The 15,809-nt window shown below is 43.9% G+C and overlaps 1 protein-coding gene across 3 annotated transcripts in view; it reads left to right on the plus strand.

Annotated features, from left to right (window-relative positions):
* Positions 1-15,581, plus strand: part of RNF185 (ring finger protein 185) — a 43,669-nt gene extending 28,088 nt beyond the window's left edge. For all 3 annotated transcript variants that reach the window (XM_012471346.2, XM_012471347.3, XM_064367910.1), the window contains exons 3-7: positions 2,241-2,259; positions 4,933-5,045; positions 6,560-6,614; positions 11,055-11,172; positions 13,069-15,581. In XM_012471346.2, coding sequence (XP_012326769.1) covers positions 2,241-2,259; positions 4,933-5,045; positions 6,560-6,614; positions 11,055-11,172; positions 13,069-13,166 — 403 coding nt within the window. In that variant the 3' untranslated portion in view covers positions 13,167-15,581. The remainder of the gene's footprint in view (positions 1-2,240; positions 2,260-4,932; positions 5,046-6,559; positions 6,615-11,054; positions 11,173-13,068) is intronic.
* The last annotated feature ends 228 nt before the right edge of the window (positions 15,582-15,809 follow it).

A 15,809-nucleotide genomic window follows, 5' to 3' on the forward strand; every position in this document is an offset into this window, starting at 1 on the left:
GCTGAGATTATACATACATGCCACCACACCTGACTAATTTTCGTATTTTTAGTAGAGATGGGGTTTCATATGTTGGCCAGGCTGGTCTCGAACTCCTAACCTCAGGTGATCCGCCTGCCTCAACCTCCCAAAGTGCTGGGATTATACATGTGAGCCACCGCGCCCAGCCTGGTTTTTGTTTTCTTTGATTTTTGTTTTCTTTGAGACAGAGTCTCACTGCATCACGCATGCTGGAGTGCAGTGGCACTCCAGATCGAATAGCACGATCTCAGCTTACTGCAACCTCTGCCTCCCAGGTTCAAGTTATTCTCATGTTTCAGCCTCCCATGTAGCTGAGATTACAGGCATGTGCCTCTACACCTGGCTAGTTTTTGTATTTTTAGTAGAGACAGGGTTTCACTGTGTTGGCCAGGCTGGTATCAAACTCCTGACCTCAAATAATCTGCCTGCCTCAGCCTCCCAAAGTGCTGGGATTACAGACATGAGCCATTGCACCTTGCCTCTATATGTTAGTTATGTTTAAATACACAAATACTTACCCCTCTGTTACAGTTGCCTATGATATTTACATGCTATTCAGGTTTGTAGCTTAGGAGCAATAGGCTATACTAGGTAGTAGTAAACTATTCTAGGTTTGTGTAAGTATACTCTGTGATGCTCACACAATGATGAAATTGCCTAATGACACATTTCTCAGAACTATCCCTGTTGTTCAGTGTGTCTGTCATTGCTTAATAAATGGGAGGAATGGTCATTGTTATAAACCCTGAACTTTCTCCTGAGGGTCATTCATTCACCTCCACTTCTACCCTGTAGCCTTTAAGGGAACTTGCCAGTGGAGATCTGCCATGATTTGGGGTGTTCTCCACTCAGTTTAGAATGATTTTGTAGGATTAATGTTGGAGTCAGATGTGATGTCCAGGAAGATTGTGTGTCTGGTTTGTGCAACTAAACTGTGGTTCAGGAATTGGAAAAGGAACTATCCTTTGAGTTCAGAGTGTACTCAGCTAAAGATACTTGGTATGTGAGGTACAGAAGCCATGTCTGCGTTTTGCACTGTCCTGGCACGCAGTAGATGCACAGTAGATGTTTGTTGACTAAATAAATGAAAGAAATAAATAAAAAATGTGGGCCAGGTGCTGTGGCTCACACCTGTAATCTCAGCACTTTGGGAGGCCAAGGCAGGCAGATCATCTAAGGTCAGGAGTTCTAGACCAGCCTGGCTACCATGGTGAAACCCCATTTCTACTAAAAATACAAAAAATTGTCCAAGCATGGTAGTGCATGCCTGTAATCCCAGCTACTCAGGAGGCTGAGGCAAGAGAATCGCTTGAACCCGGGAGGTGGAACTTGCAGTGAGCCAAGATCCTGCCATTGCACCCCAGCTTGGGCAACAAGAGCAAAAAAAATTTGAAATGTAGAACTGAATAGTTTTCTTTCAATTCTGTAAATATTTTTTTTGATGCAGTGTTAGATTATAGAAAGGGTAGTGAATTAGAACTCAGGAGACTTTTTTAATTAAATCCTGATGCAATTCATGTTATGTTTGAGCTTTGGTTTCCTCATTTGAAAATGGAGAGATTGGACGGCAGCTGTCTAAGTTAAAAGTAGCCCTTTCTGTCAAGTAGCATTCCCATACTTTCCATTACTTAAAGATGCTTTTAGAGTAGACGTGAACTTTTAAGCTGCTTCCTGCTAGGAGAATTCTCAAGGATGAAGACAGCCTGAAGATTTTGTTAAACTTCTGTGAACTACCTGAGAGTCCACACATCCCTTGTGAGCCTGAGGAGGCTATGAACTCACTGAAATTGAGTGTAAAATACTGTGTGGTACATGTGAATGTGAATGCCCCCATTAGTTTTTTCGCATGGGGGTTCCGAGCTGTTAATTATTCCTTCAAATGCTATAATCCTCACAGGTTGATTTGCAGAGAAGCCGGGTCTATGTGGTCTGAGCCCTGGGGATTTCACGTATACGGAGATCCCAAAGGCAGAGAGACTGGGGTCTTATCTCCATTGCATCATTTTTTTCTGTGATTTTAGCCCAATCTTTTCTAATTTCCAATACCAGTAGTCCCTACGGAACCTCAGTGGAGATGCAGTGCTTCATAGTTTTCTCCTGTTTTCTCATTCTGCTACTACAACCCTACCTATCAAGTGTTTCTGCTAATGAAAGCATTTTTCTTCCTTTCCCCCTTTCTCCGTCTCCTTGATGACTGGTTGCCCTGGGGACTCTGGCAGTTGGCCGTGTTTACATCAGGTAAGATGCATCTCATTTTACTTTGTCTTTCATCAGCTGTGGTTGCACAAGACAGCTCTCATCTCAGGAGACTGCTGTCAGAAGCTGCAATCTGACCTGCTTGTGGGCTCATTTGCTTACTTACCCCCCTTCTTTACATACCTGCCCACTGACAGGCGCTTAATGAAATTGGGATGGTCCTAACTCTGCCACAGATGGCCTTTGTGGGTCTCGGTTACTCATTTATAAATTGGGGTGGATTGATAGTATGTTAGGTCCTTTTTATTTTTGAGATTCTGCTTCTATTAAAACAGCACCTCCTATTATATCACAGTCCCCGAGCCCTTAAAGGTTTTGAAAATATTAGGAAGGGTAAAACTTTTTTGGTATCAACAAAGAGCTTTTATGAGGAGGGAAAAGTCTGTTTCCCTGCTTTAGCACCTGCTTGGTGAGACAGAGCTGGGCCTGGCATTCACAAGTGGCTGTGAATAATCACAGTCAGCTGAATGTCTCCATGGTCGTCAGCAGTAGAGTACCACACTCGTAGGTGGCCTGGGAATGTGGAGGAGGACAGAAGTTCCAGACTGCTAACGCCTCAGAATCTGGATGGGAGAAAGAAGGTGGGGACAGGGCTGCATATTCTGTCCCCAGCAGGACCTGGTAGAATATATTCACTGTGAGTTTTTGAAGAACACATAATACATAAGTTTTGGAGCTGTGAACAATAAAAGTAGGAAATAAAATCATTCAATGCTGCTGACTCTTCAGCCCTGAAGTCCTAGATTCTTGTTTATAGAATGTCAATAAAAACACGTTTTGGCCAGACGTGGTGTCTCACGCTTGTAATCCTAGCACTTAGGGAGGCCAAGGCAGGTGGATCACTTGAGGCAAAGAGTTTGAGAACAGCCTAGCCAACATGGCAAAACCCCATCTCTACAAAAAAATACAAAAATTAGCCAGGCGTATTGGTGCTCTCTTGTAATCCCAGCTACATAGGAGGCTGAGGCACAAGAATTGCTTGAACTTGTGAGGCGGAGGTTGCAGTGAGCCGAGATCGTGCCACTGGACTCCAACCTGGGTGACAGAGCAAGACTTTGTCTTAAAAGAAAAAAGAAAACACATTTTTATCACCTTAAATTTTCTTTTTTAGATAGAGTCTTACTCTGTTGCCGAGGGTGGAGTGCAATGGCGAGATCTTGGCTCACTGGAACCTCTGCCTCCCAGGTTCAAGTGATTCTTCTGCCTCAGCTTACCGAGTAGCTAGGATTACAGGCGCATGCCACCATGCCTGGCTAATTTTTTTTTTTGGATTTTTAATAGAGACGGAGTTTCACCATGTTGTCCAGGCTGGTCTTGAATTCCTGACTTCAGGTAATCCACCTGCCTCAGTCTCCGGAGTGCTGAGATTATAGGAATGAGCCACCGCACCTGGCTGAAACAAAATTTTTTAAACAGTGAAAGGGCCTGAGAAACCCAAAACAGGATTTTTTTATATTGAAAGAAATAGTTGAATGCAAAAAATCAATGTGAAAGTACATAAAAAGCATTAAGCAAATTTAGATAATGAGCAAAACCTATCCTTTAGCACATGGTAAGTCACCAGAAAATAATAAGCTTATCTCCTGATTCTGATGCCTGGGCTACACAGTTGTTGGGGAAATGCTATAAAAATGAGAAATCGGCCAGGTGCGGTGGCTCACACCTGTAATCCCAGCACTTTAGGAGGCTGAGGCAGGTGGATCATAAGGTCAGGAGTTCGAGAACAGCCTGGGCAACATGGTGAAACCCCATCTCTACTAAAAATAAAAAAAATTAGCCAGGCACAGTGGCGGGCACCTGTAATCCCAGCCACTTGGGAGGCTGAGGCAGGAGAATTGCTTGAACCTGGGAGGTGGAGGTTGCAGTGAGCTTAGATGGCACCACTGCACTCCTACCTGGGTGACAGAGCAAGAATCCTTCTGGGGGGACAAAAAAACATCATAGAAAGAAAAATATTACTGACAGGAAAATACAGTTGTTACTACTGGGAAGATATGGATTTAAAGTTTGTTGTACTTATACCAGCAGCCTAAATTGAGGCTGAGTATGTCAGACTTGACTGCCCCAGGCTTGCAGTTTCCTTCCCTCTGTGTTGCTAGGAACCTCTAGAGAGAAACAAAGCATGAAGAAGCCTGTTTAATTTATGATTTTTTTTTTTTTAAGACAGTATCTTGCTCTGTCTCCCAGGCTGGAGTGCAGTGGCATAATCTCAGCTCACTGCAACCTCCACCTCCCGGCTTCAGGTGATTCTCTTGCCTCAGCCTCCTGAGTAGCTGGAACTCCAGGCATGCACTGCCATGCCCAGCTAGTTTTTGTATTTTTGGTAGAGATGGGGTTTCACCATGTTGGCCAGGCTGTTCCAAACTCCTGACCTCAGGTGATCCACCCGCCTCGGCCTCCCAAAGTACTGGGATTACAAGTGTGAGCCACAGTGCCTGGCCAATTATGATGATATTTAAAGGCAGTTTTGATTTTACCACTGGTAAGTATTTATTGATTGCTAGGAGAAGGAATGGTAGTCTGGTTTCTTAAGGTGTTCATGCTCATGCTGGTGTTTCCCAGTTTGAGGCCTCTGGCCTGTGTTGTTCTCGTGGCTCTGGCTGATCACTCTGGTGGGTCTTGGGCCATTCATGCATTTTTCTCTCCTGCTTGCAGTGGTTGGAAACCAGACCTAACAGACAGGTGTGTCCAGTTTGCAAAGCTGGCATCAGTCGAGACAAGGTCATCCCCCTCTATGGAAGGGGCAGCACTGGGCAACAGGACCCCAGGTGAGGGCTTAGGATGCCTCTCCTACCCACTTCTCCTCTTAGACATGAATTCACTCCCGTTCAACACCCCCTAACCCCACCCTTTACTTATTACTAGATGATCCCTTGGTTTTGAAGCAGTCTCATCCAGATGAGAGTCAGCCAGGAGGGGAGGAAGGAGAGGGGATCCAAGTTACCACTTGCTGGGACTCAGCAGTGAACAGACATCACAATCACAAGGGTGCAGAGCACTGTGAAAGAGTACTTCTGCCGGCCGGGCGTACTGGCTCACGCCTGTAATCCAAGCACTTTGGAGGCCAAGGCGGGCGGATCACCTGAGGTCAGGAGTTCAAGACCAGGCTGACCAACATGGTGAAACCCCGTCTTTAAATAAATAAATTAATTAATTAATTAATAAAAATTAAAAAAAAAAAAAGAAAGAAAGAGTACTTCTGCCTCCTGCGAAGCAGGATGTGTAGCAGGAGAGGCTCCAGGGAGTAGGTTTGCTGCAGCAGTGATTTATACAAGCGTGGGGGTAGAGGAAACAGGATCTGGGTGACTTTGTGTAGTTTGGGATTTATAGAAATGGAGTGGGGTCCAGCATTCCATAAACAAAAGTACTGAGAGCCCTTCATGGTCTGGCATTCCCAAGCTCTCCAGAAGAATCTCTTGCCTTCTCCCACGTGTACTGGACATATTAGACTTCTCTTAAAGGGATTTGCTCTTTCACATTTATCAGCCTATGTATTTGCTCTCTCTTCTGCCTTCTGCCCTCCCCAGTCCTGCTCCAGCTACCTTTGTACCCCCACCTTCTCCTCTAACTTCTACTCATCTCTCATGAGCAGCCCTAAAGTCCCCTCCTTGAAGTGGTCTGTCTTCTCTACATTAGTTATTCTCACCCAGTTCCCAGCAAACTGTCATGTGATTGGTTCTATCCCCCTGAAACCATGAATACCTCAAGAGTTGGGTCTGTTATAAGTATTAGTATTATAGCATCCTGCATAATGCTTATTGTATAACTAAGGCCTCAATTGAGTATTCATGGGTTGAGTGATCTGAGTGGCTGAGACTTGAAAATAATAGCATGGGGTATTTGCCCAAGAATAGTCGGAGATAGAGCTGAAGTTAATAGGGGAAGGTCAGAGAAACCATGAACCTCAGCCCCCACTGCTCCAGTTTGGATTTGGGATTTCTGATATCTGTGACAGGCCCAGTATCATGCAGACCTAGGGAAGGCATCTGGCCATGTTCCTGACTGTCTGAGTCAGGATCTCTGTGAATGCAGTAGGCTGTAGTGCAATCTGATGAATATCTCATAACAAGCTGATTTTCTCCCTTGTTCTTTATACAGATGGGAAGAACAGTTGCAGGTAGAATGAAGAGTTAGTATTTGGAGAATTAATTTGGCATAAGTTCATGTCCTGGGCAAGAAAGAGGCTATGGCCCTGACTTTGTTGGTGAAGAGCTCCCAGTCCTCATAGGGAGAAACTGAAAGCATTTTGTAATAGACTTATTTTACACCATTTCTGTTTCAGAGAGAAGACCCCTCCCCGTCCTCAAGGACAGAGGCCAGAGCCGGAGAATAGAGGGGTGAGAAACATTCTAGGAGAAGCTTCTACAAATGAGGCGATGGCTTTAGAAGTTGCCTTGTTAGCCTTATCATTTTTTTCTTTGATTATAAAAGTAAAGGAAATCTTATAAAATACAGAAAGGAAAAGAGGGGGAAAAATCACTTATAATCATACCAATCCAGAGGTCACCACTGGAAACATTTTGGTTCTATTTTCTTTTCCATTTTTCTATAATTATATATACACATAAATGTTATAAATCTATGCATTTTACAGATGTGTGTATACTTTTTACAGTTTTTGTTTTTTACAATATGTGGCTCCTGTTTTGTAACCCTCTCTTAAAATTTCATTTGTCCTACAGATATTTAAGTGCCTTCTGTGTGCGAGTGGGAGTCTTTTAGTATTATCTTGAGATTTTACGTTGCCAGCAATATTTTACTAAATAGCTATTTAGCATTTAGTTTTGTGGATTTAACATAATTCAATCCTTTGTTAGACATTTAGCGGCTTTCTTTTTCCAATTTTAGAAATATTTTGATGAATTTATAGATAAATTTGTGAGCATATTCACTATTATTTTATTACGATAAGACAGGGTCTCACTCTGTAGCCCAGTCTGGAGTGCAGTGGCACTATCATGGTTCACTGTAGCCTCGATCTCCTGAACTCAAGCAGTGTACCTCAGCCTCCCATGTAGCTGGGACCACAGGTGCATGCCACCATGCAAAGCTAATTTTTTTTTTTTTTTTTTTTTTTTTTTTTGGTAGAAACAAGGTCTCACTATGTTGCCTAGGTTGGTCTTTAACTCCTGGGCTCAAGCAATCCTCCCACCTCAGCCTCCCAAAGTGTTAGGATTACAGGCATGAACCAGTGTGCCTGGCTTAGGATAAATTCTTAGAAGTAAAATTACTAGCTAAAAAAAATTTGCGTGTTTATCCCTGGTGGTCTAGTGGCTAGGAACAAAAACATTGAAAATTTTTTGCATATTTACATCAAACGTTACTCTTAAAACAAATTCTGTTAAAATGTTAAAGAAATTTTAAAAGCAAAATATTTATCCACATTGCCAAGAGCCCAGAACAAGTATATTCTCATTTCCTCATGTTCTCTTCATCTGTATACTGTGTATATGTATTTTTATGTAGCCATCACCATTCTGTTTGCTTTAAAATTTAATTTTGGCAGGTTTTCCATGATGCTCTGAAGTATCCTCTTTATTATTTAGGCTGCCATTTATCCCATTGAGGTTTTTATTTTATTTTTTTATTTTTCTATGCTCTTACTGGGAACCTGTTGAGCTTTGATGCATTATAATTTGGGTTTTCCTCATCGAAGAAGCTTTTAGTTGTTTCCCCATTTTGCTCTTTAAGTAATGCTACAGTAACCATCTTTGTACACTCTTTAGTTTGAATAATGGCATTTCATTAGGATTCCCAGGAGTAGGATTATTGAGTCAGGGATCTTGATAGAAATTAAGGTTCTTGGCTGGACACGGTGACCCACACCTATAATCCCAGCACTGTGGGAGGCCAAGGTGGGTGAATCACCTAAGGTCAGGAGTTCCAGAGCAGCCCTGACCAATACGGTGAAACCCTGTCTCTACTAAAAATAGAAAAATTAGCCAGGTGTGGTTGTGCACACCTGTATGCCCAGCTACTCTGGAGGCTGAGACAGGAGAATCATTTGAAACCGGGAGGCAGAGGTTTCAGTGAGCCAAGATCGCACCACTGCACTCCAGCCTGGGCTACAGAGTGAGACTCAGTCTCAAAAAATAAAAAAGAGATATTAAAGTTCTCTTCTCCAGATTATCCTTAATAATAATATTAGCAGTGAACACTTGTTGAATGGCTACTATATGGAAATAACTATATGTTAAGAGCTTTATATTCTTGATCTCCTTTAAGCCTCACATCAACTCATTTAACGAAAGAGGAAACTGAGGCCCAGATAGGTGAAGTGACCTGTCCAGGGCCATACATACAGTGCTGAAACCCAGATCTGGCTAGTTTTGGAGTCCCTGCTCTTGACCACCAGGTGACACCACTTTAACATTCCCAGGTTTTGGTTTCCTACAGAGCATTAGCAACTAATGCAGGAATCAGAGGCCCTCGAAAGCCAGAGGCCCTGGTCTTGATGACCGAGGAGCATACCTCTAGCATTTATAAGCACCTCCAGCTGCTAGTGATTTTTTTGGCATACTCTGCCCCAGGAACATAATCCCACCAAATGTGAGGACTGGTAAGCTCATATAGATGTTACTAAAAGGGAAGCAAAATGATTAGTCCTCAGGATTGGCACTGAATGAATCTGTGGTTCCTGATGAAACAATTGCACCTTCCCAGGTAAGGCAGCCTCAGTCCCAGGAGCCCTTAGGTTCAACCGTGAACTGAGTGGTAGGCATTTTGTATTGAGGAGATAGAAACTCATTGTTTTCCTTCCCTTTAGATTTGCCCTCTCATTAAGTCAGCTGTTAGGCTTTATAGGTGGTACCATCTGCCAAGAAGTTTAGAACTAAAGGCTTCTCATTATGTGACAGAGAGCAGCTACTTTTGTGACTTGCAAAAGATTCATAAATGAAGGCAAGTGAACTCTTTGTGAAAAGCATTTGGCCCAATAGTCTGTCTTCTTTTTATTCCTTTTTTTTTTTTTTTGAGACGGAGTTTTGCTCTTGTTACCCAGGCTGGAGTGCAATGGTGCGATCTCGGCTCACCGCAACCTCCGCCTCCTGGGTTCAGGCAATTCTCCTGCCTCAGCCTCCTGAGTAGCTGGGATTACAGGCATGCGCCACCATCCCCCAGCTGATTTTTTGTATTTTTAGTAGAGACAGGGTTTCACCATGTTGACCAGGATGGTCTCGATCTCTTGACCTCGTGATCCACCCACCTCGGCCTCCCAAAGTGCTGGGATTACAGGTGTGAGCCACCGCGCCCGGCCTTTTTATTCTTTTTAAAATCATTTGTTCTAAACCTTTCACCAGGGATGCAGGGAAAGAAAAAATATTTGAAAGATGTGCACAGTAATTAAGAGCATGAAGACCAAGCACAGGGCTCAGGCCTCTAATCCTAGCACTTTGGGAGGCCAAGGTGCGAGGATCATTGAGCCCAGGAGTTTAAGACCAGCCTGGGCAACAAAGTGAGACCGTGTCTGTACAAAAAAATTTAAAAATTAACTAGGCACAGAGGGGTGTACCTGTGGTCCCAGCTACTTAAGAGGCTAACATGGGAGGATTGCTTGAGCCTGGGAGGTTGAGGCTACAGTGAGCCATGATTACACCATTGCACTCCAGCCTGGGTGACAGCGAGACCCTGTCTCAACAAGAAAAAGAAAAGAAAAAAAAAGCATGTGTTTTCAGATCAAATTGACCTAGTTTTAGATCTAAACTGTACTCCTTAGTAAGTTATTTCACCTCTCCAAGCCTTAATTTGGTCATCTGTGAAATGCAGGTGAAGCTAATGTAAAAATTAAACATGATTTGTGTGTGCCAGTGCTTAACATGGTGCCTGGCACAGAGCTCATGCTTTAAAAAAAATAAGGGAGTTATTTATTCACAATATTGTTGCTACTGAATCTTTTCATGTGAAAGATGATTCAGTGTAGAACATGCACAGGGAAAAAAACTGAGTGTGATACACCAAACTGCTGACAGTGGTTATTTCAGAGGTAAAGTGGAGTGGCTGTGAAGTGGGAGGGTGAATAGAAGATCTCTGACTTTCTTTGTCAATTATTTCTGTAATGTGTGAGTTTCTTATAGCAAGCGTATATTACTTTTATAATTAGAAAATATTAAAGTGTTTTAAAATGTAAAGATTCTATGTAACAATATTAAAAGAAATTTTAATCCATAACTTGTCCATATACCTGCATATTGTCGTGTACTTGTGACCACAGTGTCCAAACAATTTTGTCTGATAACTTGGTCACAAGACTTTTTCAGTGTTACTGCATAAGTCAGAATAATGGTTCTTTGAATGCATGTATCAAGATTTTGATTATGACTTCCATTGTTGGCTAATTGGGGTTTCAGCATTTTTTGCTATTAAAGGTAATGTGTAGCTTGTCTGATGTTCCCTTGGGCATGGGGGTGACTGTCAATATTGCTTATATAAAGCATGTAGAAGATATTATTAGCTAATGTGGGACTCTGGAAAATATCCTCAAGCTCTAAGAGTCCTGACTTACGTCAGCAGAGTGTTTCACATTGGGTCAGAGCCACTCCTTTTTGGCCCATTCATAGATCCTTAGCTGGAAACTAAGGCTAAAAGGGCAGAGGGCTTGCCAGAGTTCCTCTGCTTCAGGGTATATATGGGAGGAAAAGCTGTCCACCAACTTGGAAACATGTGGCACAGGGTAGGGAGGAGAGGAAGGTGCCACATGCAGTGTGAGGTTTGTTGAGTTTGACAGGCACAGGAGAAACCTGCCCGATTCTCCTCCCCTTGACTGCCTTTCTTCCACACAGGGATTTCAAGGATTTGGATTTGGAGATGGTGGCTTCCAGATGTCTTTTGGAATTGGAGCATTTCCCTTTGGGATATTTGCCACAGCATTTAACATAAATGATGGGCGGCCTCCTCCAGGTAAGACCCTATTTCCTTGAGAAATCAGGAAAATATCTTAGTAATATTGCTTGAAAACTCATTGGAATTCAGCAGTATGTAAGTTACAGATAATTGTCACTACATGGATAATCAGCCTTTTCAAAATGTCTTAAGCTGTTTTCAGATCATGTATAGTCATGGTAACAGTGTTGTGTACTTACCAACTATCAGGCACATATATATCATATAGCACTTTGCATTCCAAGTTCAGGAGATCATAACAACCACCCTGTGGAACAGGAGGTGTATGATTAGCTCCATTTAACAGATCAGAAAATGCTCAGTAATGTTACCAAGACATATTCCATATCTATAAAATGAAAAACTATAAAGAGCTGAGGAAAAGCCTAGTTCTGCACATTTGCTCCCCACTTTGACAATTTGGGGGCATGGAAATGTGAGATGACCCATAGAGAGTGAGGGCATGTCCATTCTCTGGCATCTCTGTCCAGCTTCCAGCTTCCTTCATGACACAACGTGGGGCTGGTCATAAGCCTCAACCCTGTGGGAACCACACCTAGGTCTACCATCTGCTGCTGCATTTCTCCCTCCGCTGTTTGAGAGTGCCATCTGCATTCAGTATAGAGCAAAGCAATGAGGTGGGTGCCCTGAACTCTGACACTTGAGCCAAGATCCTTACTGTGGAGCCTGCAGAGATGCCATGATCAGTTGAGCTCTGCCTATACTCGTTGGAGCTTCATGTGCACCGGGCAGTGTTTGGTACAGAAGTGACCATTGTGTGAGCTTATGCCCTAAAGACAGTAACTGGGTCATCCCAGTTATTCTCATCCCCACCCTGGTTTTTGGTACACAGCAGGCAACCTATAAGGCTTTCTTGACTGCCTGTCTGCCTTTGTGAATCCATCAGAGCATCCAACTGAGGAATCTCAGCACCAAGATATCTTGGGGATGCCCTTTCTTACCTTATCTACCTTGAAGATTAATCATCTGTTCACATGTTTTTTTTTCAGAGGAAGGACACCCCAAAAGATATGATTTACTCTGCCCTGAAGAAAGGGCAAATCCCTGTGAAGCCAGTAAGAACCTGCCTGGGAGCTTGCATCCTTCTAACCTGGTCCAAGGCTAACCTTGGATTCCCCAGCTAAGCAGAGTTCCACAGCCAGGCTAGACTCTGGATCACTTTATTCCCCCTGCCACAGTCACAGTTTTCCCTTGTCATGTTTGGTACAATTTGCCATCCTAGATACAGATTATTTTATCCTCCTTCCCCCAAAGTCAGGACAGGGAGCTCTAAATGATAGCTTTTCTCAAAGCAGAGAAGAGTGGAGACTTAGATTCTCACCCCAGTTCTTCTGCCTCTGCCTTGAAAGACAAGTCATTTTGCCTGTCTGGATCCTAGTTCTGTCCTGGGAAAGGAAGGCAGTCCCTGCAGGGCCCTTGAGAGGCAGTGTGGAGAGGCTAGAGAGCATGACTATAGAGCCCTGCCACTAACTCGTGAGCTTTTGATTTTGGACAGATCACCTCAAACCTATGTTTCAGCTGCTTCCTACTCAAAATGGAAATAATATCTACCAAATAATAAAATGTACAAAACACTTAGCAGATAGAAGATACTTAACAAATGGTAGACTTGCTTTTGTTATTTCCTCTAAGAGTTTCCTGTTAGTCACCTGGTTTATTGGCATGTGCAGGCCAAATCTTTTATAATAAATTGGAGACCTTGCCCTCATTGTTATATTGTTTCACATAGTTTCATTTTGCCTGATATTATTTGGGGTTTAGAAATCTTTTTAGTGTGTAGGATTCTGATGTTGTAAAGAGATAAAGATTGATTCTGTCAGCTTCTGGCCTGAGTGGGCAGTGTGCATAGCTGCAGTGTTCTGACAGCCTCTTTTCTCCCTCCTGTCTCTCCAGCTGTCCCTGGGACACCCCAGTATGTGGATGAGCAGTTCCTGTCACGCCTCTTCCTATTTGCGGCCCTGGTGATCATGTTCTGGCTCCTGATCGCCTAATGCTGGGCTCCTGCCTATATCCGTGGCAGGGCTCTGGACTGGTGACGTGCCACCCCCACTCCTGGTTTTTGGCTTCCTGGCTAACCTTGACTCCTAGAATCAGTGGGATCAGTAACACAACAAGGAGTCTTGTTTCTCCATCAGAGCTTTGGAACTCAAGACCAGTTGGTGATGACCCCTGAGTATTGCCACTGCTGTAAACACCCTATAACCTCAGGCCTAGGCATTGAGTCCTCTCTCATCGGTGACACCATGAAATCTTGTTTCATCCAGTTCAGCAGGTCCTGACTCTGCAGAGGGAAGAGGCAGAAAGAGAAACTGTCAGAGTATAATTTCACCTGAGTTTAATATTACAAAAACAAAAGGATGCACCAAATGTTATTTCTGGAAACTTTCATCTCTTTAAATACCCCTTGGAAAGTTGCCTCTGAAGCCAGTGGGGGCTTCTCAGAGAGGTTCCCCTTCCAAATCCCAGTGCTGCTCTGTTCTCTTTCCTCGCCCTCCCCTTCCTCTTCCTCTTCAGAGATGCAAGAAATTGCTGTCCCATAAAAATCATAATTGCAACAGCTGAAGCTGGAGTCACTTCATGAATTCACCATAGATTAAAAGATCTTTTATTGGCTCTGGGCTGTGCTCGGCGTCTTTGGCCTCAGAGAGCAACTTGAATGACTTCCTGGTTTCCCGGCATAAATTATTCCTGGTGAGACATGTGGCTTCACTTACAGATTTCCCATCAGCTTTCTCCCTAAAACAATGTGCATCTGCCTCTCTCTGCCAGAGAACACACAGCCAAGACTACTGCTGAAGCTGAGACTGACTACTGTGCATTAAGAAAGAACTGGAGTCAGGACTTTGGTGGGATTTTGAGCTCCGATGCAGGAACAACTGAACAAGTAGCCCTGTCCCCTAGGCTGCAGAAGCTTGAATGCATCCTTTCCCAGAACCTGCCACAGGAAACTGGGGGCTTTGTCAGGTCAGCCCAACTGCATGTGGAAGACCACCATCCTCAGAAGCCAACTTGTCCTTTAAGAAGAGGCAAGGAAAGGGGAAACCCACATGTGACCCTGATTTTGGTATGGCTTCATGGAGTACCCTGAAAACTCCTTTTATGTGTGCTAAAATCAGGGAAGCATGTGACTCCCAAGCAGACAACCCCTGATGATTTGTAAAGCCAGGTGGCAGGGCTTGGGGAGCCCCAGCACAGTGATATGGTTTGGTCTTCCCTCCTGTGGAATCGAGGGGAAATTATTCTTCCCAATACCTTGATTGATTTTCAGTTTCACAAGCTTCTTCCTCTGAACCTTATTGAGGGAGTGTGGTACTAAGCAGGTAGGACAGTTCACCTGGTGGAACAGTTCTTGCCCTGCCTTCTACGCTTCATCCCAGAAGTCCAGCCTCTTTCTGGAGACCCCAAAACTCGGGGGAGATGGGCTTCCTCTGGGCCTCTTTCTTACTTTATTACTTTGCCATCCACACTGGCTAACACTCAGCAATGACCAACAAATGGTAGGAAGCCCCACTTAGTGCTTTTTCCCAGTTATGACTCTGCATAGTTTGTGGAAACAAAGATCTTGAGGAAGATGAGGGAAGCCCTCCCCTCTTAGAGCCCCCACCCCTTCTCCTTTGTACCTGTCAACACCAGAGTTCAGTGTTTAAACAGACAAAATATAAAGTATTGAGTAGGTGGTTTATTTGCCGAATCCACTTGGTAGGAAGAAGCCACTAGCTTTATAGTGTGCCTGATGGATTTTTAAACATTCCTGGGCACCCACTCAAGAGTGCTCTTTTTATCATCTTCTGGAATTCCCCATAGTTGGAGGGGCCCCTGGAGTGTCTCTGCTCTAGAGAGAAGTGGTGGGACCCCTTCAGTGCAGTGGCCCCAACTAGTGGAGGAAGAGAGGACTTCAGTCAGATGGACTCAACAGAAATGGGTTTCTAGGAGAATACTGAAGAGTTTGGGTAGGAAAATCAGTAATTTGGACTCTTCAACAAAATGGAATGAGCCCAGGAGAGCTCCACCAACAAAGGCACTCTGGAAACCTGTTAGTAAAGCCAGGCTGGCCAAATCCTGTTTGATTTTGAACCTTATCAGTCCCCACTCACCCTCTGCCAGGAGCTAAGGCAGGAGAGTTGACGGGACTACTGGCTTGGCCCCAACAGGGAGCCCCCTTCCTACCACCCCTCTGCAAGCTCACCACCTCATCTTTCTGCCAAGGCAGCTTTCCTTTCTCTTGTGTGTTTTATGTGTTCTTGGCCTCCACCCTCCTGCTGCCACCCTTGTGGACTAGGACCAGGTCCTGACCACAGTCAGAAAATGATGATATGTATAGTGGCACACCTTAACCAGTCAGTAATTTTCACTGTTGTGAAAGTGATTTGATTTAGAATTAAATAAATGGTTTTACATTACTGTGAGCTTGGACTTCTTGTCTATGTCATGGAGGGTGAATGGGTGGGGAGTAGTCACACTGGTCTGGCCTCATGGAGGTTCCTGTGCATCCTTGGTAATGTCACACGGAGGATGAAAGTCTTCAAAGAAGCTGGGCATGGTATGTATGCCTGTAGTCCTAGTTACTCTGGAGGCTGAGGCAGGAGGATTGCTTGAGCCCAGAATTTCAAGGCTTCACTGAGCTATGAGCATGC

This window comes from Aotus nancymaae, unplaced genomic scaffold (genome assembly GCF_030222135.1).
Source record: "Aotus nancymaae isolate 86718 unplaced genomic scaffold, 86718_ANA_hifiasm-v0.15.2.pri h1tg000076l, whole genome shotgun sequence".
Taxonomy (NCBI): domain Eukaryota; kingdom Metazoa; phylum Chordata; class Mammalia; order Primates; family Aotidae; genus Aotus; species Aotus nancymaae.